General features: G+C 49.5%; 1 protein-coding gene across 13 annotated transcripts in view; it reads right to left on the bottom strand.

Moving 5' to 3' along the window:
* The window catches only part of PTK2B (protein tyrosine kinase 2 beta), a 127,257-nt gene that overhangs the window by 18,139 nt on the left and 82,376 nt on the right, over positions 1 to 26,742 (bottom strand). For 7 of the 13 annotated variants that reach the window (XM_059071717.2, XM_067039940.1, XM_067039937.1 and 4 more), the window contains 16 exons: positions 16,367 to 16,545; positions 15,732 to 15,819; positions 14,461 to 14,540; positions 8,285 to 8,347; positions 8,026 to 8,080; positions 7,444 to 7,584; positions 6,940 to 7,014; positions 6,233 to 6,334; positions 5,399 to 5,516; positions 4,791 to 4,830; positions 4,314 to 4,360; positions 3,360 to 3,410; positions 2,711 to 2,808; positions 1,878 to 1,962; positions 1,549 to 1,649; positions 1,188 to 1,303 (listed from right to left, as the gene is read on the bottom strand). In XM_059071717.2, the coding sequence (XP_058927700.1) occupies positions 1,188 to 1,303; positions 1,549 to 1,649; positions 1,878 to 1,962; positions 2,711 to 2,808; positions 3,360 to 3,410; positions 4,314 to 4,360; positions 4,791 to 4,830; positions 5,399 to 5,516; positions 6,233 to 6,334; positions 6,940 to 7,014; positions 7,444 to 7,584; positions 8,026 to 8,080; positions 8,285 to 8,347; positions 14,461 to 14,540; positions 15,732 to 15,819; positions 16,367 to 16,545 (1,439 nt within the window). Of the gene's footprint in view, positions 1 to 1,187; positions 1,304 to 1,548; positions 1,650 to 1,877; positions 1,963 to 2,710; positions 2,809 to 3,359; positions 3,411 to 4,313; positions 4,361 to 4,790; positions 4,831 to 5,380; positions 5,517 to 6,232; positions 6,335 to 6,939; positions 7,015 to 7,443; positions 7,585 to 8,025; positions 8,081 to 8,284; positions 8,348 to 14,460; positions 14,541 to 15,731; positions 15,820 to 16,366; positions 16,546 to 26,742 lie in introns of all 13 variants that reach the window. The other 6 variants (XM_059071715.2, XM_059071720.2, XM_067039939.1 and 3 more) reach the window with 1 other exon arrangement.

Raw genomic sequence — 26,742 nt, 5'->3', positions numbered from 1 at the left:
TTCCAGCAGCTGCGCACAGCTCACTTCCAGGAAGCACTGGGCTAGCCAGGACCCTCCAGAGACTACACACACCCAAGCCGTGACGCAGGGACCCTCAGAACCCCGGTACAGAGGAGGAGACCGGGGCAGAGAGCTGGTGGAACGTGCCCAGCAGCTGGCCGGTGGAGAAGAGCATCAGCCCAGAGCTGAGCTCTCACCACCCCCAGGAGCCCTCGCTGACTCAGTTACCGCATACTCCCGGCATCACTTCTAGCCCCAAACTGGCTCCCCTCTCGCTTCTCCCAGGCAGGCTCCACACCCTGCCGTTTTTCTTTATTATTGAAAAGATGACTTCAAAGCACGACAACTTCACACAAAGCTGCAAATCTAGTATCCCACCACCTTTGCCCCATGACTATTCACCCTAGAAGATGCTAGAAGAGGAGCTTCACAAGGAAAGGCATTTTTGTCTGTTTTGATTATGACTTCATCCCGGAGCCGAGTTCGATAATATTAGTTGCATGAGTGAGGGAATGAATGAATGAATGAACGTTCGTATCTCCCCACGTAGCTTTGTGTCGTGTCACCCACACGGCTACATATCTGAGGTTGATGGGCTTGCATTGAAGAATTCACCCGCTCACCCCAGGGCTCTGAGAGCACCCCGGCTCTCTCCTGCAGGGGATCATGTTCCCCATGGTGGCGACCCCCTTTCAGGGAATGGGGACAAAGCCGGGTGGAGAAGGGGCCAGCTCCACAGCCAGATGGAGGAGGATTGGTCTTGGCAGCCTGGAGGTGCCGGGGACCAGGGCAGTGCAAGCCACTTGGGCTGGCAGGGCCCCGAACCCCAAGATCATGCTAGCGCTGCCAGGACCCAGTCTCTCCTGCCTGGCCAGGTGCCACGAAATGGAACTGCTGGAGGACAGTAAGCGAGGAGCAAGCAGGGAGGTGATTTCCCAGAACCCCCCGGGGGAGGCGGCCTAGACGGCACGGAGCTACAGGCAGACACCTCGGACTTCAGATTTCCTCTTAATAGCAATCCTGGGAGGAACGTATTGCTGTTCTGCTCTTCCGAGGAGGAGATGGGTTCAGAGAGGGTGATCACATTGTCACACTGGCAGGACCAAAGCCACGCCCTCACCCCTGTTCTGTGCGGCTACAAAGCCCTGCTTGACCCCAACCTCTCCAGGCTCCCCTCCCAGCCCCACCTGTGGACACAGTTGATGCTCTCCAGGTAGGCCATGGCCTTGCAGATCTGCAGCGAGTACAGGACAAGCGTGAGTACCTTCAGGCAGTTCTTGTTTCGCTCCAGGTAGTGGCCCAGCTGCGGGAAGGGGAAGATGCCCTGAGGGTCCGGCCCGGCTGGGGCATGGAGCTGGGGGGTAGGGGGAGGCTGCCACCCAGGCTGGCAGGACTGTCTAGCAACTTCCTCTCCAAGCGGCCTCTGGGCTCTTTCAGCTGGGAGTTAAGGGCCCCCGGGCTCTGAGCGCTTCCCCCGCCCCCCGAGGCGCTGCTCCACTGCAGCCCAGCTGTCGTTGCAGGGGTCCTCCTGGGCCCCCTCCAGCTCACCTCCCCGTAGGGGTAGAGCTCCATGATGATCCAGGTGGGCTCCTCTTCAATTATGCCGATCAGCTTCACGATGTGAGGGTGCTCCAGGTTCCTCATGATCACTGAAAGTGGCGACGAGAGAGACGGGCCCGAGCCCTTCTAAGGTCCAAGGTGAGAATCGGGCTTGGCTGGTCCAACCTGGAGACAGCGGCGCAACCCTCCTCCCCTGTGGGCGCCGGTGCGGTCCATGGCCTCCCGGGCCCCGCTCCGGGCCCTCCCTGTCTCCGGGTCTGCGTAGTCTCGGGGCCTTTTCCAGCTCCCGGTCTGGGGGCCTCCTCGGGGACGCCTACCTGCCTCACTCACGAACTTCTCCTTGCTGTCCAGAGTGCAGTCTTTCTTGCAGGTCTTTACAGCCACGTTGATTTTCTCCCCTTTCTGTAATAAGAGTGTGTCCAGGGCCCCTCAGTCCCGCCCAGCACTTCCCTCCCCGGCGTTCCCGCGGTGGTCTTGCCCCAGGGAAACAGGTGATGTCTGGGCGTCTGGGTCTCCACAAAGCCTGCTCTTCCTCTGTCTCTTCCCCTCCTCCCCTCCCCACCCCCTTCTTCCTGATCAGGACTGGAAGAACTTTCGAGATCAGATCCCCCGAGGCCCGGGCTGTCCAGATGAAGACACGGAGCCTGAGGGGCCACGTGACCTGCCCAAAGTCTGCGGGCTTGTTTGGGGCACGTGCAAGGTCGTTGTCAGACATGGCGTCCTGGACTCTTTCTCTTTCTCATCGGTTTTGACATTTTTGCTGCCCCTTTCCTCTGCTCTGGCTTTTCCCCCAGGCCTGGTAGAAGCACAGCCGCGAAGGCAAACCCTGTCCCGCCCCCCCGGCGGCCTCAGATCGCACCCTTCCTTTTCTCACAATTGCACTACTTGGCGCCTCCCCACTGTGCTCTCCCACCAAGAGTCAGTCACCCCCCGGCAGGTGCTGCCTCTCTTTGGATCCCTGCTATTGCTGCCTTTCTTGGAAATGACTCTTGTTTTCATCACTCCCTGCGTATTTCATAAATACTGCAAAGACCAAGTTGGGGAAGATCCACACACCACGGCAGCCACCTCCAACTCTAGAGTATTCGAGCTCCTTTCTCATTCTGCAGAAGAGCAGAGGAGGAGTGTCAGGGAAGAGTCTGGAACTCACGTGACTCGTGTAGACACCTTCGTAGACCTCCCCAAAAAAGCCTTCACCAAGAATACGATTCAGGACCACATCTTCCCGGGCAATGCCATACTGTGGGCCTGCACAGGTGGAGAAAGCAAGACAGTCCTGGAGTGCAGAAACCAGCTGACACCCCTGGGAATCTGAGTATCTGCATCCCTGGGAATCTGCACACCTGCGTCCCTGGGCATCTGAGCACCTGCAGGCCCTATCACCAGGCTCCGCCCCCTCCTGCCCAAGTGTTACCAGACCCACCCCCGCCCCCGCCAACCCCTCAGCCAGGATCCAGGGGCTGGGCTGGGCTGGGGGATCTAGAAGGTTTCATTGTCTCAGACAGGGGGAGAGTTGTTCCCTCCGAAGGCTGGCTCCCATATCCACAGGTTTAGGTTCCTTCCGCCCCCCTCCCCAGGGCACACAAAAGTTGGATAGTGTGGGGATAGAAACAATGATCTCCGTTTTCAAAATCAAAGATGCCTCACTCAGCTTTGTCCTTGTCTGAGGTACACGTGGGAGAGGACAAAGGAAGGAAAGAAAGTCCCCCTTTGGTGTCACACGTGTCCCCAAATGTCACTTCCCAGCGCCCTGGCTGTGGTTGACGTGCAGGGGTGGGGTGGGGCGGTCAGGGATCTACCTCCTGATCTTCGCAGGGTCTCGTCGGGAATCTCTGCATAGATGTCTGATTCTGGAATGACAGAAGGAGGACACCCCATGGGCAAGATGCTTCAGGGGGCACCACCAGGAACCAGGTGTGGGGCTCCCCCGTGCAGGCCAGTGGAACCAAGCTGACATCACCGGGAGGGGTGTGGGGAGGAGCCAGAAAAGAACTGGGCTCCTGTCCTGCATTTCAGAGTGGCCACAGGGCCCAGGGACCTCAGCCTGAGTCCTTGCTCACTGCTGCTTGTGGCTGTTATTTGGGGCAAGTTGGTTCGTCTCCTTTAATCTGCTTCCCTTCCTGTGAAATGAATGTTTCTGGGGAATGCAAAGATTACATAAAATAATACCTATTATGTGTTTAATGCTGTCATGAACTGAATGTTGTGTCCCCCGCTCCAAATGCTTATGTTGAGACTCTGATCCCCAGTGTGATGGTATTTGGAGCTGGGGCCTTTGGGGGGTGATTAGGTTTAGATGAGGTCATGAGGGTGGAGCCCCTATGATGGCATTAGTGTCCTTAGAAGAAGAGGAAGAGAGACCAGATCTCTCCATCTCTCCACCATGTGAGGACACACAGAAGGCGGCTGTCTGCAAGCCAGGACGAGAGCCCTCACCAGGACCCAGCCATGCTGGTACCTTGACCTTAGACTTCCAGCCTCCAGAGCTGTGAGAAATCAGTATCTGTTGGTTAAGCCCCTGGGCCTGTGGTTTCTGTTATGGAGACTGAGCTGACCAAGACAAACACGGTGCCCCGTACTAGCTGCCCATCATAGGTTAACTGTTATGATTAATGATATTTTAAGCCGTCATTGAGCAGTCATGGGGGAAGTTCATTTTTCTGCAACTTTGAGGGAATACTTGATGATGTCACAAGAGCAGGCAGAAGAGAGGCTCTGGGTGCAGGCAGAGGACAGCAGATGGGCAGGCTTACCTATGCTGCAGCTTTCTGAGAGGTGGGGTCGCCGAGCCTCTAGGTTTCTATAGGGGGAGACGGGAGGGCAGGAGCCAAGTGAGCTCAGAGCCTGGCAATGCTCCCCCAGAGCAGCCTCAGCCCCCTCTCTCCCACCCACCCTGCCTGGAGAAGCAGCCTGTCCTTATGGCAGTAACCTGGGAGCACGGCCCAGGCAGCCAGGGGGCAGGAGGGAAGGAACATCAACAATACCACCCCCTCCCCCCACTAAAGATGATGCCAGGTGGCATTAGGACACAGGGATATCCCTGCATGAATTTTTCTGGGAGAAATTTACTGGTGAAAAATCACCACTTGTGAAATGCTGGGGTTCCAGCATTTTCTCCTGGGGCCCAGAAACTAGAAACCATGGGGGGGAGGCTCCCTGTTTGTTCTGCCTTTCCTGCGAAGACACAGGCCGAGTGCGGGGCCAGTTCCCCGCCTTCCGGGTGTACTCACAGTGTGGGGATCTGGGGCAGGCTGTCCCGCTTCTCACCATCTGGGTAGAGGGGAGGAGGAGGGGGAGCTGCAGTCAGGGACACCGGGTCCTGGCTGCACTGCTCCTAGGGGCCAACACAAGGGACGCCCCTCCCACCTTTCTGTGGCCCCTGAAAGTCGGAGTGGAAGCTGGGTAGGCGTCTGGCCTGAATTGGAATCTTTTTAGTAGAAGAAACTCTCAGGCTTCCTCTGCCACTGTTGAGTGTTCCAGCCTGACCTCTGCTTTCTGACTCCATCCCCAAAGAGGAGGGACCAGCCCTGTTCTGGCAATAGCTCTGATCTTCCCGGGGCTACAGATCCTCTCCTCTAGAAGCCAGCCCCCATGCAGCCCTTGGCCAGCGGGGCCAGGGCTGTAGCCGAGGACCCAGCATGGGACCACGGGGAGCAACCAACAGGGCTGGGTGAGCCCCAACCCCACACCTCCAAAGCCTCTTCATTCACATACCAGTCAATGGTTTAGCTTCTCCCGCTCTGCCTCTGGGCGGGGTGGGGGGGTGGGGGAGCGGGGCTTGGCTCAGCTGTGCCGCCATCTGCCCGTTGGTCCAATTTACCTTCGAGTGGAAACACACCTTTCTTGGGTCGAATGATGAGAGAGCCTTTGTGCTCCCCCTGCAGCCGGCAGTAACCGTCTATGAGGTCCGCCATGTTCTCGGCCTCTGCCAGAGAGGAGGTTTTGATGGACAAGGACTGTAGGGAAGAGACCAGCCAAGGATGAGACCCCAGAGCCTTGGCTAGAGTCCACCCCAAGGGACTGGAGAAGAAACTGCAGGACTCTGTTGCCCACCCCCGGCCTGGACGCCTTCAGCCCCCTCTCCTGGGGCTCAGCTTGCATTTCCCACCGCCGCCAGAGGGCGCTCTCATCACCTCTCCCAACTGACCACCCTACACTCTAGGAAGGCAGTTCCGTGTTGGCTTATTCTGGTCCTTCAGGGCATAGCACATGCCTTGCACCTAGGAGGTGCTCAGTATGCAAGAGCAGAAACTGAGAGAAGGGAAGAGGACAGACGGATGAAAGGAGAGATAGACAAACTGTTCACAGCCGGAGGTCTCTCTGATTCTCCCACCCACAAAAAGCCCTGGGGCCCCAAGGTCTTGATTCTGAGTCATTGTCACTTGTTCAAAGTTAGACCTCTGACCCATACCTTGATTTCTGATCTCTTTACCCCCGCCCCTCCCCCAATCTCCTACAACTTCTTTCTTGACATTTTTAACAACAACGTTGCTTCCTGAGATAGTTTCTTTAATTTATCATCATCCTGCTACCTTGTCTAAGAACTAGGTGCCATTTTCTTAACAAGATCTCAGCAGTCAGGGAAGCCCCCTCCAGGCTGGCCTGAGCAGGAGATCCCAGCCTGCAGCCGTTCCCAATGTTTCCAAGCTTCCGGGTGCCCGGAGATGCTCACCTGAGGGGCGCCTTCAATGCCTAGCTGCAGTACCGCCTGGCCCTCCTCCAGCGGGAGGCACCTGATGGACTTGATCTGCTTGAACTCGGCCAGGCAGGTGGGCTGTGGGAAAGGAGGGGGTCCTTCAGACCATCCCATTCCTGGGATCAGGCCATGCAGATTGGTCAGTATGGTGTGGGGATGGGGCCCAAGAAAGAACTGAGAACTGGAGTCTCTCAGGGGGATGAAGAGGGAATCAACGAGGATTAAGGAGGATCGTCTAGCCCAAGCCCCTTGCAGAAGAAAACAATTAGCCTGGAGAGAGCCAGGGCCTGCCCAAGGTCAGACGCCAAGTTGGCGGTAGAGCCAGGGCCGGACCCAGGTCTTCTGACTCCCGGGGGGGCGTGATTACCCCATTTTGCCATTGAAAGAGCAACTCTTTCATCTGAGCCAGAAGAACAATAGTAGTGTCCTTCCCTCTTACCCTCCCCCCTAAACCACCCCTGCCCCCTCCTCTGTGCAGGGCACAGTCACAGGGATGTAAAGAACCATCTGCCCCATGCTGTTATCCCAAACACCCTCTCCACAGCTCCTGATAACCAGGGGCCTCTCTGCTCTCAGCAGTGGGGGAGGAAGAACTGATGGGGCAGGCCAGGGTACAAGGCAGCAGAAAGGGGAAGAAGGCTCCGCCTGGCGCTGGGTGGGGCCTGCCCCCCACCTGTCTCTACCTTTGCATCTTGACTTGTCAGCTGGCGGATGCCTTTAGGGCCAATGACCAGGTCCACAGTAATGTTCCATCCTTGCTGGAATCAAAGGAGAGACGGGCTGTTGCCCCAGCTCTGCCCGCCCATATTTCAGAGATCTGAAAACAGCTCACTAAGCTAGACACGAGCCATTGTCTCCCGGGCCCTCCAGCTCCTTCCAGCCTAACCGCACCCCCACCATACAGATTAGCCCCCTCCCAGCACCCTGCCAGCACTGCCCACCTCCCAGAGTTGGAGCCAAGGTTTCAGTTCCCTTTGTCAGGCAAGCGGCTTAGCGTCAGTTGCATTTTCGGATACATTAGGGAGGCCCTGATGCTGCAGAACTTACAAGCGAGCAAAGCCTCTTCTCGGCACGTCCCGCACCCCCCCCTTACCCCCCCAGCCCCACACCGAGTTGCCTTCATGGCCCCCTTGTCTGAGATGCCTGGAATTCAGGTCAGGGAGAGAATAAAGAGAGCGTGGCATTACAATGAGTTCACAGCGAAAGGTCTCCTGGTCGATGTTGGCAAAGCCTGCAAGGGTGTTGAAGAATTTCATGACGCACTCCTCCTCCCGGAGCGAGGCATACTGCTGGAACGTCTGCTGGATCATCTTTCGGAATTGCTTGGGCTGGGGGAGAGGGGCAGGGGTGAGCGGGGCCTGATCCCTTCCCTTACGATCTCATCGCAAGCCTGCCTGCCGCTGTAGGACGGTCCCCAGGCCTAGGCCACGAGGGCAGTGGTGATGTCTTACCTAAAGTGCATATCTGTTGTCTCAAGGGAGCTCACCGTGGCCCTGGGAGGGAGGCAGGGGAGACGGCATCCCCAGCGCTCAGGCCACGAAGCTAACTGGCCTCTGATGTGGAACTAGAGCCGGGTTTCCTGATTCCCAGCCACAGAAAGGGCCCCCTGGATGCATGGAGCGGTCCTGTGTCCAGATGGCCCAAGGCAGCGCAGACCCCTGGCTTCCCCGACTACCCCCAGCCCCATCCCTTTAGCTCTAGTCCTAGGGGCGACACAAAGGAGACACACAGGGAGTCTTTCTGAGCTCCTCACCCACTGGTTTCCTCACCTTTAAGTTCTCCTGCATCTGCTTTGGGAAAAACAGGTCCAGCCCCACTTCTTTCCTGAAAGAAGGGGGAGAAAAGCAGCATTTGACTCCCCTTCATCCCCAAGCCAGGACTTCTGGCCAATCAGGGAAAGGCGGGAGGACCAGGGAGACAGGTCCTTCCTGGCGGTGGTCTGGGGATGAGGGGGTGTGTGCGGTGGCAGGAAGAGCAGGGCTGCAGGAAAGGAAGGGAGGAGACGCTGGGGCCGGTCCCGGGACTTACTCCAGGAGCTCGAAGTTCGACTTTTTGTCCAGTGCGTTGTGGGGCATGTCCTTGAAGAACCGCCTGGAGAGAGAGAAGCCACGGAGAGGAGGCTGATGGCTGGGGAATGGGGCCCTCGGAGCCGGGTCACCCAATGCCCACACGTTGGCCTAGAAGCCCCTTCCCCTGTTCCGCTGGGAACCACTGGGAGAGAAAAGTTAGGAGAGTCGAAAAATTCGGTGTTTAGAAAACCATGAAGAAAAGGAAAACCCACCAATTTCCTTCCTAGAAAAGACTCCAGCTGTGCTCTGCGGGGCCCAGCTCTGGGACTACACAGTTATTAGGCAGAGGAGGAAGATGGTGCTTCTACCAGTGGCCTCTAAAAAATAAGCGACCTAAGGCTGCCAACACTTGACCTATTAGCTAAGGAACACCTACCTCCACCTTTAGGCTTTGGGTTCCCTTTGTGACTTCCTTTTCCCTCATTTGCCGGGGATGCAGCTAAATATACTACAATGCATAGGATGGCCCCTACAACAAGGAATTATCCAGCCCCAAATGTCCCTCTTGCTGAGGCTGGGAACCCCTGGGAACCTGATCCAAGGGGAGAACTTGGGAAACTAGAAAGAGTGGCTCTCCCCTAACCCCACTTCTTGCTACCGGGTGCCCGACCGAGCGGGACTGCAGATGCTGGAGGAGTGTTCTAGCTGAGTAAGGGCAGATCTGCACTCTGGAAATCAGACAACAGGTGAGCAGGGCTGACATTCAGTTATAGGGCACGAGGAACTTATCCAGGGTTCTTCCCTGGATGGAAGACCGTTTTCCTCCTACTTCCACCTGAAGGCACTTGCAGTTAAGATCCAAAATTTCCAGTCAATCATGGCAGCTTTAGAAAGTTTACTGAGCCAGTGTTCCCTGCGGCTCCACATTCATAGGAAACCTCAGAGCACGCCTGTACATCTTCCACGACAGGCAGCACAGCCACCCGCGTTTCCTCCTGGGTTGAGTGAGCTGCAAAATGTACTCCCAGGTAACTGAACGAATTGGCTTGCTGCACGCAGTTATGTAATTCTAACAGAATAAATGTTAGCACGTGTCCACCAGAGAAGAGGAATTGAGCTCTTTCAGGGTTATCCATTCATTCAAATACATACTGTGCTCTCATCGTGTGCCAGGTGAAGGCGGCACCAACCCTGAGTTCCAAGGTTTGATAGATTTCAGACTAGTGGGCGTGAACCACTCGGCGCCTGCGCATAGTGAACCACTCGGCGCCTGCGCATAAGGGCGGCAGAGCCCTGCAGGGTAGGACGGGCGGGGCCGGACACAGGCAAGGGGAAGGTTTCCGATGTGGAAAGACCCTTGAGGCAGCTCTGCAGGAAGAGCCCAGGGCCACACTGCTGACTGCCAACATTTCACAGGTGTCCTCTGAGGTTTTCTATGAATGTAGAGGGCAGGCGGCTATCCCTGGCTCAGTGCATTTTCTAAAGCTGCCAGAACAAAGAAGAGTTTCTCAGGCTGAAAAGGGGTACTAGGCGAGTATTCCAGACAGATGGGACGCAGTACCCACTGAGGGGGGGGACATCTGCTTCCCAGTCCCAGGTGACAGCGATCTGTTAATGTCACTCCTGGGTTACAATAACGAATGAATGAATGAATGAGCTTTGAGACCAGGGATGGATGAAGAATTCTGAGGACTGGGCTATTTAAATAAGCCTTAGTAAAATAAAAAAAATGGGGTTGGCTAAATGGAAAGGTGAACAAATTTGGAAATGAACACCGAGGAATTAAAAAGCATGAAAAATAACAGCAGTTTTAGAATGATTAAGGAGGTGGTGAGTGGAAAAAATTTTTTATTAGGAAAAAGGAAGAGAACACATCTACACCATCCCAATCTCTAGAAATCCAGCTTACGGCCTATATCACTTGATGGCCTTTCTCTCATGCACTAACGATCACTTCTTGTGTAACTTTTAACAAAGGTGCCCAGTCACTCAAGTGCACTTCCCTGGATGGAAGATCGTTTTCCTCCTACTTCCACCTGAAGGAAGTTAGCCTCTCTGATCTGTGTCCCTAATGTCTGGAGCGGTTGGACATCGCTGGGATGTCCGGGAGAAGCAGTCACCGCCCCTCAACAGATGCATCCTCTCGCCTGAGACGGATCGTCCCAATCTTCTGGGCTGAGCCCCGTCTCGGCTGCGGTCAGCGATCCTCAACCTCCCCCGGCCGCCACCCCTGGATGAGGCTGCACCTGCTCGGAGAACCGTCTAGTGCCCGGCTGGTTCTCCGCAGCCTGGGCCGCCACCGTGACTGATAAACACCAGGTGGGCAGCGGGGCCTCTGGGCAGGCGCGGGCCCCTGACGGGTACTCAGCTAAGGACAGCAGAAAGTGAAGAAAGGCAATAGAAATAGTCACTTATCACGAACATTTATAAATCAACTATGAGATAAAATGCCTTTTGAAACAAGCTGAGTGTTCTTTCTCTAATCTTTACTTATTATCCGCTACTACGTAACTACTGTTGGGTTCCACATTCACTCCGAGTTTTTAGGTCAGAGTGTTCTGGGGCTCTGCTGGGAGTGGACAATAGTCCTGGATGTCTCTGGTGAGGGGGGAAGGTTCTTTGGTTCTTCAAACTGGGAGGGTACTCCAGCATGTGGGCCATGAATTTCACACTTTAATTCATAGGGGGATATTTAGAGAAAATATTTGGCATTGATAAAGCACTTCCAGTAAATCAACAAAAAATATTAGTTAAGTAGGATTCCAACTATATGACATCCTGGAAAAGGCCAAATATGAGGACACTGAAAGATGAGTGGTTTTCAGGGGTTGGGAGGGGAGGGAGCACAGGGGAGTTTCAGGGCAGTGAAACTGTTCTTTAAGATACCGTAATGGTAGATACATTGTCACTGTGCACTTGTCAAAACCCATAGAATGTACAGTACCAAGAGTGAACCCTAGGGTAAACTGTGGGCTTCGAGTAATCATTACGTGTAAATGTAGGTTCATCAGTTTTAACAAATGAACCACGCTGGTGGTGGATGTTGATGGGGATAGGGGTTTATGGGAAATCTCTGTACCCTCCACTCAATTTTGCTGTGAACCTAAAACTGTTCTAAAAAAATAAAGTCAACTAAAGTAAATAAACAACAAAATAAAGGTAAAGAGAAAAAAATTAATTAGTACAAATGATGAATAACTAGTGAATACTTCTGTCTCTATCACTGGTTTAACTACTTGAAATATGTTAACTCATTTATTCCTCATAACAATCCTGTAGGGTTGCTACCATTCTCATCCTTCCCATTTTACAGATGAAGGAACTGAGGCACAGGGAGATGCAGTAGCTTGCCCAGTAAGTGGAAGACCCAGGATGCAAATTCAGGCAGCCCAGCTTCAGACCCTTTGCTCTTCACCACTATGCCCAATGGCTCCTCGCTATGAACTGAGGCCATTGAGGATTCATCTTGGTAATCTCATATCTTGTGCATATACCATACTTCTTTTTTAAGCTAGGAAAGAATACATTTTTTTTTTCTGGAGACACCATATTATCAATAGGCAGGTGACACAACAGTGTTAATAGGACTTTTCCCTATAATCTGTAGGTAGACTGCACTCTGGAACCTTTTCAGGAAAAAAACCACAGCCTTGGAAAATTCTGCATTATGGACTGATTTTCAGAAATGTGTCTGTCTCTTTTGGTTAGAAATAGTCACAACTTGACTTTAAAATAGTCCATGATAATATATAGCTGTGTATTCAACTTTAAAAATTAAAGGCTTGAAAATCTATGAAGTTTACAAAATAGGTGTTTTCCATATCCTTTCCCGAATTATATAAGTTGTATCTCAAAGGTCAGCCCGTAAGAATAGGAACACTTATCTGACTCTGCTCATCAGGCTAGGGGAGATGTGAAATAATACATCCCTGTCGTAAAACAAACAAGGGTTTTGGAATAATCCTGAGTTGATAAGATAGCCAACACCAAGAGACTATCCACTCCTTATAAGACGACAAACGGAGCTAGGTCAGTTGGTCCACTTTGTTCTCCAGTGTATTTAGCCCAGTGCCCGGTGCTAAATAATAATAGTCATTATTATTACAACCAATAATAGTTTGGGGGTGATTCGAGGAGAGAAGAACATGAACTAGAATGCTCATGGGTCTTCTCTACGCTGCTATTTTACTACTAAGTGATGATATTTTGATAGTGACTTCAGTGATCAGAGTCTCAAAGTGACACTGGAGTTCTGGGTGTGAGATCCACAAACAAAAAGGTAAAGGTGGGCTTTTTTGAGCTGTCTAATTTCAGAGGAGAAGATAGGCGTGTGTAAGTTGCCATGCTGTGATGGTCTTGGAAGGCATAAATGGCAAATGTAATAAGGTAAACTTCGCTGAGAGCCCCCGAACCAGCAGCACGCAACTCCCAGGACCACTACCAACTGCGGCGAGGTGGTCTGTCTTCCAACTGGCATCAGGGGTGCAGACTTCCTCTGTGCATGGGGACCCTTGTGTTCCCTGGCTTGCTGAGATAGCCACCAAGTAGGAAAGCAAGGAGGAACCCTCCGAGGCTGTCCTTGACCTATTCTGTCACAGATGCCAACAGTTTCAGAAGCCCCCCTTCCCAACCCACGGCTCTCCCTGGGGGACCCCTCAGCACTCTCTCTGAGATCGAGGATGGGAGCCAGAATTCCTCAGTGCCCCCCAACTTAGCAGAAGCAGCAGCAGAGTCCTATTCTCTATACCTTTAAGGTCACAGATAGGGCAAGACTCACCCTGGAACTGTCACCTCATACGAGGCTAACTGTCTCTAAATCATCTGGAAGACTTGCCAAAAATGCATGTCCTGGGACTTCCCTGGTGGCGCAGTGGTTAAGAATCTGCCTGCTAATTCAGGGGACATAGGTTCGAGCCCTGCTCCAGGAAGATCCCACATGCCACGGAGCAACTAAGCCCGTGTGCCACAACTACTGAGCCTGCGCTCTAGAGCCCACGAGCCACAACTACTGAAGCATGCGCGCCTAGAACCCGTGCTCTGCAACAAGCCACCGCAATGAAAAGCCCACGCACAGCAACGAAGACCCAACGCAGCCAAATGAATGAATGAATAAATAAATAAATAAATAAAAATTTTTTAAAAAAAGCATGTCCCAAAGTCCCGCCCACATCTACTAAACCAGAGTTTCCAAGGGTGGGGTTAGGGAATCTGTCATTTAATGAGCTCCCAGGTGATTATGGTTTCCAACCAGATTTCAGAACCACTGTTCTAGGACAGACAAAGGGTACAGAAAAGGTGATGAGAGGGCAGAATGGGTCCTGGATACCGGTGGATGGTGAAAGTGGACGGTGCTGCTTTGGCTGAGAAAGTGCTACAGCATGGTCTTAACATCCTTCTCCCCTGCCCCCAGCGCTCCCAGCAGCCAAGAATAAGGTTTATTTCTTAGACTGTCATTCAAAGTCTTCCACTGTCGACCCCAACTCATCTCCCTAAGCTCATCTCCCACGGTCCTCCAGTCTGCTCTTTTCCTTCCACTGGTCCCTAAGCCCAGAATGCACCCTCCCTCACCTCCCAGTTCCCCCCAGTATCTACCGATGGAAATCGTTCTCTTGCTTCCTGGACCAGTTCACATCCCCTGTTCCTGATGTCCTCGGGCAGGATTACTGGCTCCTATATGTAGGTCTATGGGGTGCTTATTTCATTCTGCTGTATTATGATCAATTGTAGACACACTTGTCACCTCCCAAACACTGTAAGTTTACGGGCCTCCCCGGAGGATATACTAACTTTGTCCATATCTACTAGCACCTACTGGAGCTGGGGGTACCGCAGTGAACGATACGGAATCCCAGCGTTCGCGTATCTCCCAGAAACTTGCCTAGTGCTCAAAGAAACATTTACTGGATCACTTGGATGGCAGGTACATTGAAGAAGCAGGCAAACTGGAGGGAAGAGCAGTGGCAGCCCAAGAGAGAAAGGGGACACCAACCCGAGAGGGAGCTGGCACTTCTCTCCCAAGGACCAGACGCTGAGCACCTCGGGGCCTTACCCTCTGTCGGCCACAACTCGTCCCTTTCCAGCTCTCACATACCCACTCTTGCTTCCCACACTGGAGGAAAGTCCAAGCTGGCCAAGAGCCCAGCACAGGAGGGGAGGTGCAGGCACCCATTCTGGAGAGGCCTTGAGGCCACATACCTGAGCTCCAGACAGCCCAGCTGCAGGGCCATGCCCTCGCTGACCTTGCTGGCATAGCGTTGCATGTAGTCATTGCGGAGCTGGCAGGGAGAAAGGCCAAAGTTCAGACTCCCGCCCTTGTTCCCTGTTTCCCTGAGAGGAGCAGGGCCCCAGGAGATGGTGGGTGCTTTGAACACCATCCTGCCGCCCTGAGCTATCTCTCACCCCCTCCCCCAGCTATGCACAAATGCGTAGCAGGAGATGAAGAGCAGGAGGGGGAGGTTCAGGAAGAGCCCTGGGCAGTGGTGATCCCGCACAGGCTGAGGCCCTCGAGCTTCTGAAGCACTTTCACAGCACGTTCTTTCATGGATCCACGAGGCAGGAAGTTCAGGCTCCCCTCCCCCACTCCTCATTTTGGAGATAAGGATGCTGGGAATTTGGGGAGGACTCAGTAATGTATCCAAAGCCTTGTTGGTAAGTGGTGACAGATGTCATCCACTGTAGAAGAAAAGTCTGGCTTGGTCTCTAGTGAACCAGGAGGGAGGTGTAGGAGGGGGCTAAGCCCAGGCAGAAAACAACGATGGCAACTCCCTGTACCCGGCACTCACTCCCTGCCGGGTCCCGTTCTGGGCACGTCACGTGCATTATAGCCAGGGGTGTGGTGAGCAGCTCTAAACAGCTCATGGAAGCCAGTTATTAAGTTTTCCAAAATTTCGCAAGCTGGTTGAAATATTGGTACTTTGAAATAGACCATGATGGGAGCATTTACACCATGGAAATTGGCAAGTGCTGCAAATCAGAGAGCTGGTTTACCAGCACACCGCTAATGCTATCATTAGGTCTTCACATGAGCCCTGTAAAGTCGATATTCTTACAATCATCTCAGTTTTACGGAAGAAGAAACAGCCTCGTGCAGGTAAATTAAGTCCCGAGGGACACCAGGTTAGGAAGCGGTAGAGCTGGGTAGGTACCAGGTGTGTCAGACGGCCGAGCCTGCGTGTGCTAAGACTATTGCCTCCTCTTTGGACCTGCTCTGCCTGCTTCCCCAGCCAGGCCTCCTGGGCACTAGGAAAAGCCACTAGGAAAGTCCAAGAGGAGCTGTGCCTATGGGGTGGGGTTAGTCAACCCTTAGCTGTGAGGGAAGCAGGGTTGGCCAGCTGACCAGGGACCAAGGAATGTCCCCGAGAGACGTTTCCTGGAATGCGACCTCCAAAATCTAAGCTTTGTCTTTCCATCTCCCCAGGAGAGGATGGTCATGTGACCGTGGGGACCACAAGATAAAATACTTTTACCTGTTGGTAAAAATAAAGCAGTGTGGTCCTGTCTTCTTTCAGGCTCTCCATGAAGTCCTCTGGCAGGTAGCGGATTTGAAGGTCATACCTGGGACAGGAAATTCAGACTCTCTGGTTGACACAGGGAAGCTGGTCATACCAGGAGCTGCCCGTGGAGCTCCTGGCCTCCCATTCGGGACTTGCTCCTCTTTCCTTCCTCTGTGGTTGGTTGGAGGACCATGAAGGACAGAGGGGCAGCTGGCCAGCACATGGTGGTCAGTGCTAGTCCTGACTCTCCGTCTTCTCCCTCTGATGGCAGCTGTTTACCTTAGGTTCACAGAGCAGCCCTTGGCCTGGCTCTCCCTTTTCCCTGAAATTCTGTTCTTCCTTCTCCGTAGTGCCAACGGCATCCTGTTTAGGGCTGTGTCTAGATATCTGTCTTGGGATGGGGATGTGCTGTGAGCCCATATTTGCTCTTAGCAAACAGATGCATTGGACACTGCAGAAGGACCAACCTAAAATGCCACTGCGATGTTCTAGAATATTCTCAGAGGTTGGGAAGTGCTCCAAGAAAGGACCTCCCAGGGTCTCTCCCCACTCCTCACTTACCGCCCCCCCCCCCCCCACCATTTGAGAGCACGGGGCTCCTCTCCTACCTCCACTCAGCTTCCATGTGTAGACACTCGTACTTGTCCTGCACCTCGCCCACCGTCATCTGCGGGTGCAGCCAGTGGATCTCATCCGACTTCATGTGCTTCAGCCTCAGCCCGTAGCAATCCGCCAGCTGGATGTTGGGCCCGATCCGCCCGCTCAGCAGGATGGAGGTGATGACCTCCTACAGAGGAGAAGAGAGGGGGCATGACTCAGGGGTGCCCCTGCTAGGCCCCCACAGTCCTCGTGCAGGCCCTGGAGGTGTGATTCTCTAGGGTGGGATTCTGACTTAACGTTTTATTCATCACTGATTCGCTAGCACTTAGTGCAAGGTGTGGTACACAGTAGGCTCTACGTGATGGATGGACAAGTTGGCAAAGTGACACAGAGACGGAGGAACTGAGAGGAGACAGGAGAAGCCAAGGGGAAAATGCAGTGAGGCAAAGAACATGGATTCTGTGCTTCTGTATTTCATTCCAACCAAACAAATCAAACCAAGCATCCGCTGTGTAAGGAGGATCCTCTGAATGGTTCCCAATTCAGCCAGCACTACTGAGCGTCTGCAGCAGGCACTTCTGGGCACCGTGCGTGCATTGTTTCATTGAATCTGTGCAACACAGGGGAGCAGGTGTCACATCCCCATATGGCGGATGAGGAAACTGAGGGAGGTCGCAGAGCTCATGGAATTAAGCTGGGATTTTGAACCTTGAGCCACCGGACCCTGAGGACTTGTAGTAGACCAAGCTGCTTAATGGGAAGGTGGGCTGGGCAAGATAGAAGGATAGGACTTGCATTAAGGATAAAATGGCACAATTCCCACACAAGAAACATGGCCACTGGAAATGTTGACAAGAAATTAGGTGCTCTCCTTATTCCTGCTTTCTTCACCAGAAGCCAGCCTGCCCCACAACCTGATGCCGTAGCTTCCTGGCCTAGAGCCAGAGCTGGATTAAGAGGGGATCCATTGGCAGCTGCCTGGAAACCCATCATCTATAAGGTCCCGTCTAGTTCTGAAATCACATTGGTTTCACTTTAACTCAGGTTTCTCATGTGGTTCCATGCGTAACTGGTGAATCAAGCCCACTCCTGATGGAGCAAAAAGTACCCTCAAAGGCAAATTAAAAAACTCACAAGCACTGTCTAATCTCTGTTGAGTATCTTTGCAACGCACGCCATCTAGCCTATATACAACCAGCCCGAAGGCCGAACAACGCAGGGTGGGTTGCTGTCTGCTCAGGAAGAACAGTGATCCCGGATTATTTAAATTTTACGTTTTTGTTACATCTCCCAAGAAGTTGTCTAATGTAGTAAATCAAATATAATCAATTCCTTAATTGGAACAAAATGAAAGGTATACCATTTTTCTTAGAAGAAAATCAGTTTCTTCTTATTTTCACTAATAAAATGTCCAACTAATATTTACAAAGTACTGTTTTGAAGGAACACCAAATTCTTCTTCAGCCTGTGCACCCACATGTCTTAGTCAAGTTCTGCCTCCTGTCAGCCCTCTCTTACAACTCCTCTATGGAGTTGTGAAGCTAAACGACTCTAAGCTTGAAAAATCCCTTCCCCATTGGGAAAGCAAATGCCCATCATAGCAGTCAAGTATTGCTCTGAGATGGAAACTGAGGCACAAAATGCAGACATTAACTGCAGTAACAAATCAGCACAGGAATCAGAACTTCGGTCCTGGAATGAGGAAGAAGACTGTGATCAATGGTACCTACAGTGAGAGGGACACAGACAAGAGGAAGAGTTCAAGACTGTGAAGTTGACCGTTTTGTCATTATTTCCACCCATTTCCCTTGCCACTCACCCTCTGTACTTCTCTGTCCACTTTGCCTTCCAGAGCCCCCATGTCAGTTCCATATAGACTCCCAAACTGGAGTCCCAGGCTCTGGTGTTTTTAAACTTAGAGACTTCCCTACCCAAGATGAAACTTATATAACTAAGGTCTAACTTCCCCAGAACTGGGACCCCTGTGATTATTGAAAATGTGAAATATATACGAAGAAAACAGAAGTCAGTAGAATAGTATAATAACCCCCCATGTACACATTGCCCAGCTTCAACAATTACTAACATTCTGCCATTCTTGCTTCTCCTACAACACCATCTACTCCCTAACCATCACTCAACTATTATCAATTTTTACAGTTCTTCTTTTACAGTGAAATTCATATTAATTTAAACACACAAATTTTAACTATACAATTTGACACATGAATACACCTGTGCAACCCACATACCAATTAAGAGATTTCCAGATCCCCAGAAAGTTCCCTCATATCCCTTTTCAGTCAAATTTCATGCACATTCCCACCTCCAATTCTAGGCAATGATTTTTTCCTCCCACTTTTACTTAGTTTCGCCTGTTGTAGAACTTCATATAAATGGAATCATTTAGTAGATATTATTCATTCCCCTGTTGCTAAATACCTGGGCTATTTTTCATTTTTGGCTATTGTAAATAAAATTACTATGAACTTTAATGTACAAGTGTTTTTATGTATGTATGTTGTCATTTCCTTTGGACAAATACCTAGGAGAGGAATGACTAGGTCAAAGGTAGATAAATGTTTAACTTTATAAGAAATTGCCAAGATTATTCTATTTTATATTTCCACTGTGATATATGAGATTTCCATTACACCACCTCCTTACCAACATTTGGTGTTATATAAGTCTTTTTAATATTAGTCGTTTTAGTGGGTATGCATAGAATCTCATTGAGCTTTTAATTTGCATTTTCCTGTGACTAACAATATTGAGCACTTTTTCGTCCGCTTATTGACCATTAATATGTCTTCCTTTGTGAAGTACTTGTTTAAATTCTTTGCCCACTTTGTGTTTGGGTGTGAGTGTGTGTGTGTTTATTGAAGTAGGAGATCCTTATACATTCTAGCTAAAAGTACTTTGTATATGTTTTATGAATATCTTCTCTAGGTCTGTACTGTGCCTGTTATTTATTTCCTTAACAGCATCTTTTGATAAAGTCTCATTTATCAAAGTGTCCTTTTTTTTTTTGCAGTACGCAGGCCTCTCACTGTTGTGGCCTCTCCCATTACGGAGCACAGGCTCCAGGCTCCGGACGTGCAGGCTCAGCGGCCATGGCTCACGGGCCCAGCCGCTCCGCGGCACGTGGGATCTTTCCGGACCGGGGCACGAACCCGTGTCCCCTGCATCGGCAGGCGGACTCTCAACCACTGCACCACCAGGGAAGCCCAAAATGTTCTTTCATGGTTAGTGCTTTTTGAATCCTGTCTAAGAAATCTTTGCCTGCCTCCAAATCATGAAGATATTCTCTTTTCTTTTATAAGCTTCATAGTTTTAACTTTCACCTTTAGCTCTGATTGATCTTGAATTAACTTTTGTGTATGGTGTGAGGTAGGGGTCAAAATACATTTTTTTTTTTCCTCACAAAGATCTATGGTTATTCAACATTGGTTGTTGACCTTCATTTCCCAATTGAATTATTTTGTTGTCTTTGTCAAAATCAATTGGTCATATAAGTTTAGGTCTATTTCTGGACTCTCAGTGCTGTTCTACTGATCTGTGTCTGCACTATGCCAGCACCACACTGTCTGCATTACTGTAGCTTTCGAGGAGATCTTGAAGTCAAACAGCATAAGCCTTCCACCATTTCCTCCCCAAGATTATTGTGCTATTCTGGGTCTCTGCATTTCCATATACATTTTTGAATCAGTTTGTCACTTTCTATTTAAAATGTTTGCTGAATTATGATTGAGACTGTGTTACATCTATAGCTTAGCGAGGGAGAATTGGCATCTTAACAGTACTGAGTCTTCCAATCCTCACACATGGTATATCTTTCCACTTATTTTGCTCGTCTTTAATGTTTGTCAGCAATGATTTGTAGTTTCTAGTATATACGTTGTACAGGTCTTTTGTTAAATTTATTCCTAATTTATTCTTTTGTTAAGTTTATTTGATACTTCTGTAAATTAAAAAAAAATTAAATTAAATTTTCTATTTTGGTATGCACCCTCTCTGTGGCTCCCTGTTTTCCAGGACTTTCCTCAATCTTCTGGCTACTCTGCCAGCTCCAAGTTCTATCCTCTTACACCTCAAACCTGTAAGGCTGCTGCTTTCTGCCCCTCTAGCTCCTCCCAGATTGGAAAGTGCCATTAGGCAAAAGCCACAAATTTGCAGATTTCGTTCTTTTCAGTTCAGCTCTCAAGAGCAGATTTCCCTTCTGCTTTGCTGTGGTCTCTCTCCAGAATCTTCAAGAGAATTTGATTTTTTATTTTGTCCAGATTTTATCATTATTCTATGTGGGAAGATTAGTTCAGCCAAGCTACACCATTTTTGAAATCTGTGTGGTATGTTAATGAACAAATCTGTCTTCTCTGCAGATGGGAGAGCGTTGGGGAGCAGAGAGCTCCCTTCAAGTCACAGGCAGCCATCATGCAACACAGCAATAGCCCGAAGTACAAGCCCTGGTGTCAAACTTCTACAAGTGCTCTATCCACCCACTACCACGTAGCTAGTTTTCCTTGGACAACATATTTAAGCTCTCTGCGTTCAGTTTTCTCATCTGTGACACGGAGAAAATAGCAGTATCTATTTTGAATGGTCTTATGAGGATTAAATTAGATAAAACCCCTTAAGACAGAACTTGGCACAAGGTAAACACTCAAAAAACCTTAGAATTATTTTACCACAGCAATCTCTTATAGATTCTGGTGCTTTTGTAAAAACAAAGAAAGATTGGAAATACAAAACAAAACTCTGCTTTCCTCTTCTTCTACCTTTTTATCTCCTTTTCTTTTTTCCTTCCCTTGGAGGTGGTGGTTTGCCCAGGGGTCAAATTAGTGAGGCTGAGGGGTTGGCAGTGGCTGCAGAGCCAGAAGTGGATCAAAGGAGGAGGTGGGGCCAGGGGTGGTCTGGAGTGGTTAGGAAATTGGTTACATACAGGTGGATTGAGCAAAGGAGTCAATATATTGAGGATAATAGGAAATAGGTTTCTTACTGTTAGAGAAAGTATTTGAAATATAGAGAAAGGAAGAATAGAGAGGAACCTTAGGCGAGGAACTGGAATTAAAAGCATTGGTGAGAGCTCCTGGTGAGAGAGAGAGAGAGAGAGAGAGAGAGAGAGAGAGAGAGAGAGGTTTGTTTACTGAGAAAGCCTAGGACCAATGACACCCTGATAGTCAAGTGCATACCAAGTACCCAGTCTTACTTTCCAAATACCCTTCTCTACTAAACGGATCTAGGGTTCCTTGGAGAGATGGCTGATTCCAGGGCTGGGGCAAAGAAGGTACAAGATGAGTCTGGAATATCTTTTTGTGCTAGAAAAAAGGAAGTGTTTAGAGAATGTTGGAGACATATAACAAGGAAGCAGTATCAGCTTAAAGGGGCTGGCATAGGCGAAGTCTGGGACAACCTAAGCATTGAAGTCTAATGGTAGGAATGGATTGCATCCACTGAATAAAACAAAATCTAGGACAGATAGATAAATAAATGGGGGAGAGAAGATGCTCTTCTTTCCAGGATATTGCTAACTAGTAAATGTAGATGAAAGGATGGAAATAGAAAACGACCATTTGGCAACAAACTCAGTATTGGTTAGTTCATCAGTGGATGATAAAACTGGAGGGTGGAGGTCTGATGATTAATAGGACATTGACATGGTCTCAGTGTATCTCCTTTCAGACACTAATCAAATACAAAGGAAAACCTGGCAGACACAAATGACCAGGTCATCAAAGTTAACATCACCAGCATTAGAACAAGGTAAACAGGACATGCCTCCCACCTTGATACACTGAGAAGGGTATAGCATCATTTCTGAGATATCCCTGCTAAGACTTCATGATGAGTCTAGTCATGAGACCTGAGTGAGGGGTCTCCTCAGAGATTGCTAGAATAAAAGGCCTGTACTCTTTCAGACTGAGAAACTCTTCCAGATTGGAGGAGACCAAGGAGATATGACAACACAATGCAATGTGTGTTCCTGGACCAGACAGGAAAAAGAGACATTGTAGGTACAGTTGGTAACATCTGAATGGGCTCTCTGTTTTGGATGGTAGAGCTGTTTGTAGTAATGGTGATTTCCTGATTGAGATGGTCGCAGTATAGCTCTGCGACCTATAGGAGAGTGTCCTTGTATGGGGAAATAAACACTGGTGTCTTTTCAGTGATGGAGCAGTATTGCTGCCACTTGCTTTCAAATAATTCAGAAAAAGAATAATGATAGTGGGCATATTGTATGTGTGTTTATCAAGAGAAAGAGCTACTACGTATGGCAAATGATACACTTGAACAATTGGGGAATCTGAGTGAAGGTGACATGGGAGTTCTTTGGACTGTTTTTCCAACTTTTGTTTATAAGTTTGAAATAATTTCAAAGTGAAGAGAGACTCTGGTGAGGGAGATTCCCAGCCACATGAGAAGTAAAGGCACCACATCAAATGGACAAATACAATTTTTGCCAGCCTAGATGGGGCTTTTCAGCTTCTCTTCCACTCAGAGCCTCTGAGAGGGGCCTGACTGAATCCAGCTCTTTGCTCTGTGGTTTGTGAAACTCTCCAGGGCATAATTTATGTAAAAATTTTTTCTAGGTTTCCTGCTGAAAAGCAACCAATTTCTGTTGTAGGGATGTTGGGATAAGGTTAACTCTAGATCCTTGGGGTGGAAGTTCATTAAGAGACAAAGATTTTCAAAGGAAGGTTGATTTCAGTTTCGGGTAAGGAAGAATCTGGGGATTCTCTGAACATGAAATGCATTCTTGGGAGGCTGCCTGGTACCGAACGGACTTTTTATTGGGTTGCTGGGGCGCTTCTTCCTGGAGAAGCAAACCTGAAGTTCCTGGGGAGATGGAGCTTGACCAAATGGTTACTCGATCCACTATCGCCATCGCCCTGCTGGTTACTGATGACAGGATGCTGTACAGGAAAGAACTTGGCTGGTCTTTGTCCTTGCTTCTGGGAAGGGAGCCTCTGAATGCCTGGAATTTCCTAAGTGATAAGAGTGTCTTTATTGTTGCTGATGGGTACCTTGGACCAAACCTCACCACCGAGGTTTATGGTGATGAGGTAACTCATGGCGGGCCCTTAGGTAGCCTCATGATGGGGGCTGGCCTTGTTGGAAAGATCAACCATGTGATTAGAGGTTTGGAGCTTTGAGTCACGTGATATCAGCCTGGCCTCCAGGGAGACAAGGAGGGCTGGAGATTGAGTCAAATTACATGGGCAATGACCCAATCAATCAACAAATCAATCAATCAATTATGTCTACATCATTAAGCCCCAATAAAAACTCTAGACACTGAAGCTGGGGGGAGCTACCTGGTTGGGAATGCTAGCTGGAGGGTGACATGTCTTGAGAACACAGAAACTTCATGTTTGGGACCCTCCTAGAACTCACCCTATGTGTCTCTTCATTTGGCCGGTTCCTATTTGTATCCTTTATAATAAAATTTTAATTGTCCTGAGTTTTTTGAGTCACTCTAGCAAATTATTGAAACTGAGGTAGTGGGAACCCCTAAATTTGTAGCCACTTGGTCACAAGTGTGGGTGGCCTGGGAACTCTGAGGAAGGGTGTCTTGTGGAGGACTGTGCCCTCCACCTGTGAAGTCTGTGCTAGCTCCCCAATTGCACTGGGTCAGAACTGCGCTGCAAAGTGTGTTGTCCATCCTCCAGGCATACCTGGGGAGAGACAAAGCTGACAACCACAGGTGACATACAAAGAGCACTAACTTTGGAGTCACCCAAGCCCAGGCTGTGAACCCCGTTCTGACATGTACTTCTAGTAGGAAGACAAGGTTCCCGAGCCACAGCCTCCTTCCTGCTGTTCCCTGCCCTTGTCCTATGAAGCTGCAGACGGTTCCTTCATTGCAACCATCAGCAACTGTCTATGACGTATGCATTCTGCAAAGTGTAGCAGGAGCCCCAGAGCTCACACAGAGCCCTCGCCTCAAGAAGCTTCTATTCAGGGGGTGAGAGGAGGAAAGCAGCTTAAGTGGAAAGGCCCAGAGTGGGCTGGGAAATCAGTTTAAAAGAAAAAACTTTGAGGTTTGACATGATCTCCCCGTGGACGCTTCTGCATCAGCCTGGGCTTTCCCTCACCCTTCATTGCCTCTTCTCTCATATTCACTCAGCTTCTCATGCAAATGGTGGGAGCAGCAAAACCAGCTCTCCGCCCACGGCTCACAATTTGTCATTAATGAGTTCCATATTTCTTTCTCTATGAATAAATCGCTTTTAAAAACAACAGTATAAGATATTTACCTACTCACAAAATTGCCATATGTAACATGACAGAAAAGGGAAATAAGCTGTCTTCATTTTATCAATTGTTATTTTGCTAAGCCCAGGATTCTATTTTGCTACAGAAAAACCTTTCCTCCCACCAACGTTGAGGGCTACTGAAAAGGAGGCCCCCGGACAGCCCATGGCTCACAGCTTCTGAGGCTTTCTTGCAAACAGTGGGATTTCTATGGCTTTTCTTCCTGCTCGGCTGATGTTGATTTATTGGCTTTATCAAATAGCGTGAAGACCCCAAACTGCCTTCACCTCTCTCCCTATTCTCTGGTATTTCCTCTTGCCCGCCAGAAACAAAGAAGGAACCGGACTAGATGCTTGTCCCCGAGCCCAGAACAATTTATTTCCAAAGAAAAAAAGGTCACCCCAGCAATTAATTACTCAGTCCACTTTCTCACTCTTTTGCTGGAGCTGAGTCACGTCTTTTAAATCTGAAATTGATTTTTGTATATAGCGCGAGGTATGGCTGAACATGAATTTGATTTCAGCAGGATACCTAACATTCAGAGCCTATACGTATGGGACTGTTTCTTGCCTCTTTCTCTGTTGCTTTGATCTAATAATAGTCCTTGTACCTCGGTCACATTTTATAACTTCTGTAGTAATCTCTGTATTCTCGTGATTTTCTCAGGTTCACCTAATTTTCCTTTTTATAAAATACCTAAGCTTTTGGGGTTTTCTCGCTTGAGCTTATGAAACGTACTTCATGTTAGTGGCTGGGTTTTTAGCATCAGCCTGACAGCTGTATCCCCCACTCCCTGCCCCAGAAGTGCCCGCACCTTGCCTGAGGTCACACCCCTTCCTGGCAACTTTTCTCTCTGTCCATTCCTGCAGGTGAGGTTCACGGGGGCTTCCTGATGCTTCCTGCCTGCAAAGGGCATCTCGGGGTCTGCTTCCCGGGAACCCATCTGAGGATCTGGACTTCATTTGTTTTCCAGGCTTGATTTGACTCCCCCTCTTTACTCTTTGGTTTATGAAGGCAAAATGCTCCTCTTTTTAAAAATGATGGAACTTAAAATTTTAATAACTTGAAGCCTTAGTTTTATAAAGTCCTGCTTAAATTCTCTTTAAAAAGATATCCCTTTGAGATGGAGGGCAAATTTAAACAGGTGACTTTTGTCCCTGGGTCCTCATTTTCTATGTGATAAGATCCAGACTCTTTAGTGTGAGGCATTAAAAGGCCCTCTGGAAATTTCTTCTGTATGTTTTTTCCCAGCCTCATCTCCCACGCTCACCCATGATGCACTCTAAGTGCCCGCCTCCCAGGACTACTCTCTCTTCTTCTCTAAGCCCAGCATGTCCCACCTGGAGGACACCTGGTCCCCTCCCCTCCTGTCCTCCCCCTCGCTGAGCTGCAAGTTATCCTTTTTAAGGCCCATTAGCACTGTGAGGTCCCCTGGGAAGCCTTCCCTGACTTGCCTAGACAGGGTTTGTTTCCGCCCCTGGGTTCCCAAAGAAGTCTGCACACACATCTTACAAGATGCTGTTATGGGTTGAATTTTGTCTCCCCCAAAGGGTAGGTTGAAATCCTAACCACCAGTACCTTAGAATGTGACTTTATTTGGAAACAGGGTCTTTACAGACTAATCAAGTTAAAATGAGGTAGTTAAGGTGGGCCCTAATCCAATATGACTGACGTCTTTATAAAAAAGGGAAATTCGGACACAGAGGGAGACATGTACACAGGGAGAATGCCATGTAAAGATAGGGGATTTGAATTGTACCTCTATGAGCCCAGAAACACTAATGATTGCCAGCAACCCACCAGAGGCTAGGAAGACGCAAGGAAAGATTGTTTTCCTACAGGTTTCAGAGGGACCATGGCCCTGGCGACACCTTGATCTTGGACTTCTAGCCTCCAGGTCTGTGATACAATGAATTTTTGTTGTTCTGAGTCACCCCATTTGTGATACTTCGTTACAGCAGCCCTAAGAAATGAGTACAGACATTTATCAATTAGAACTAAGACAATTACTGATGTTTGCCTTTTTAACCTTGCAAATGCAAGGTCAAAAGCCAAACCTTAGAAACAATATTGTCCTCTACAAGCCCAATCCTTGGCCCAAAGTAGATCCTCAAATACCTGAGGAATGAAT

The sequence above is a fragment of the Kogia breviceps genome, chromosome 8 (genome assembly GCF_026419965.1).
Source record: "Kogia breviceps isolate mKogBre1 chromosome 8, mKogBre1 haplotype 1, whole genome shotgun sequence".
Lineage (NCBI taxonomy): Eukaryota > Metazoa > Chordata > Mammalia > Artiodactyla > Physeteridae > Kogia > Kogia breviceps.
The sequence above is the reverse complement of the archived record's forward strand: the minus strand, read 5'-3'. Positions and strand labels throughout refer to the sequence as shown.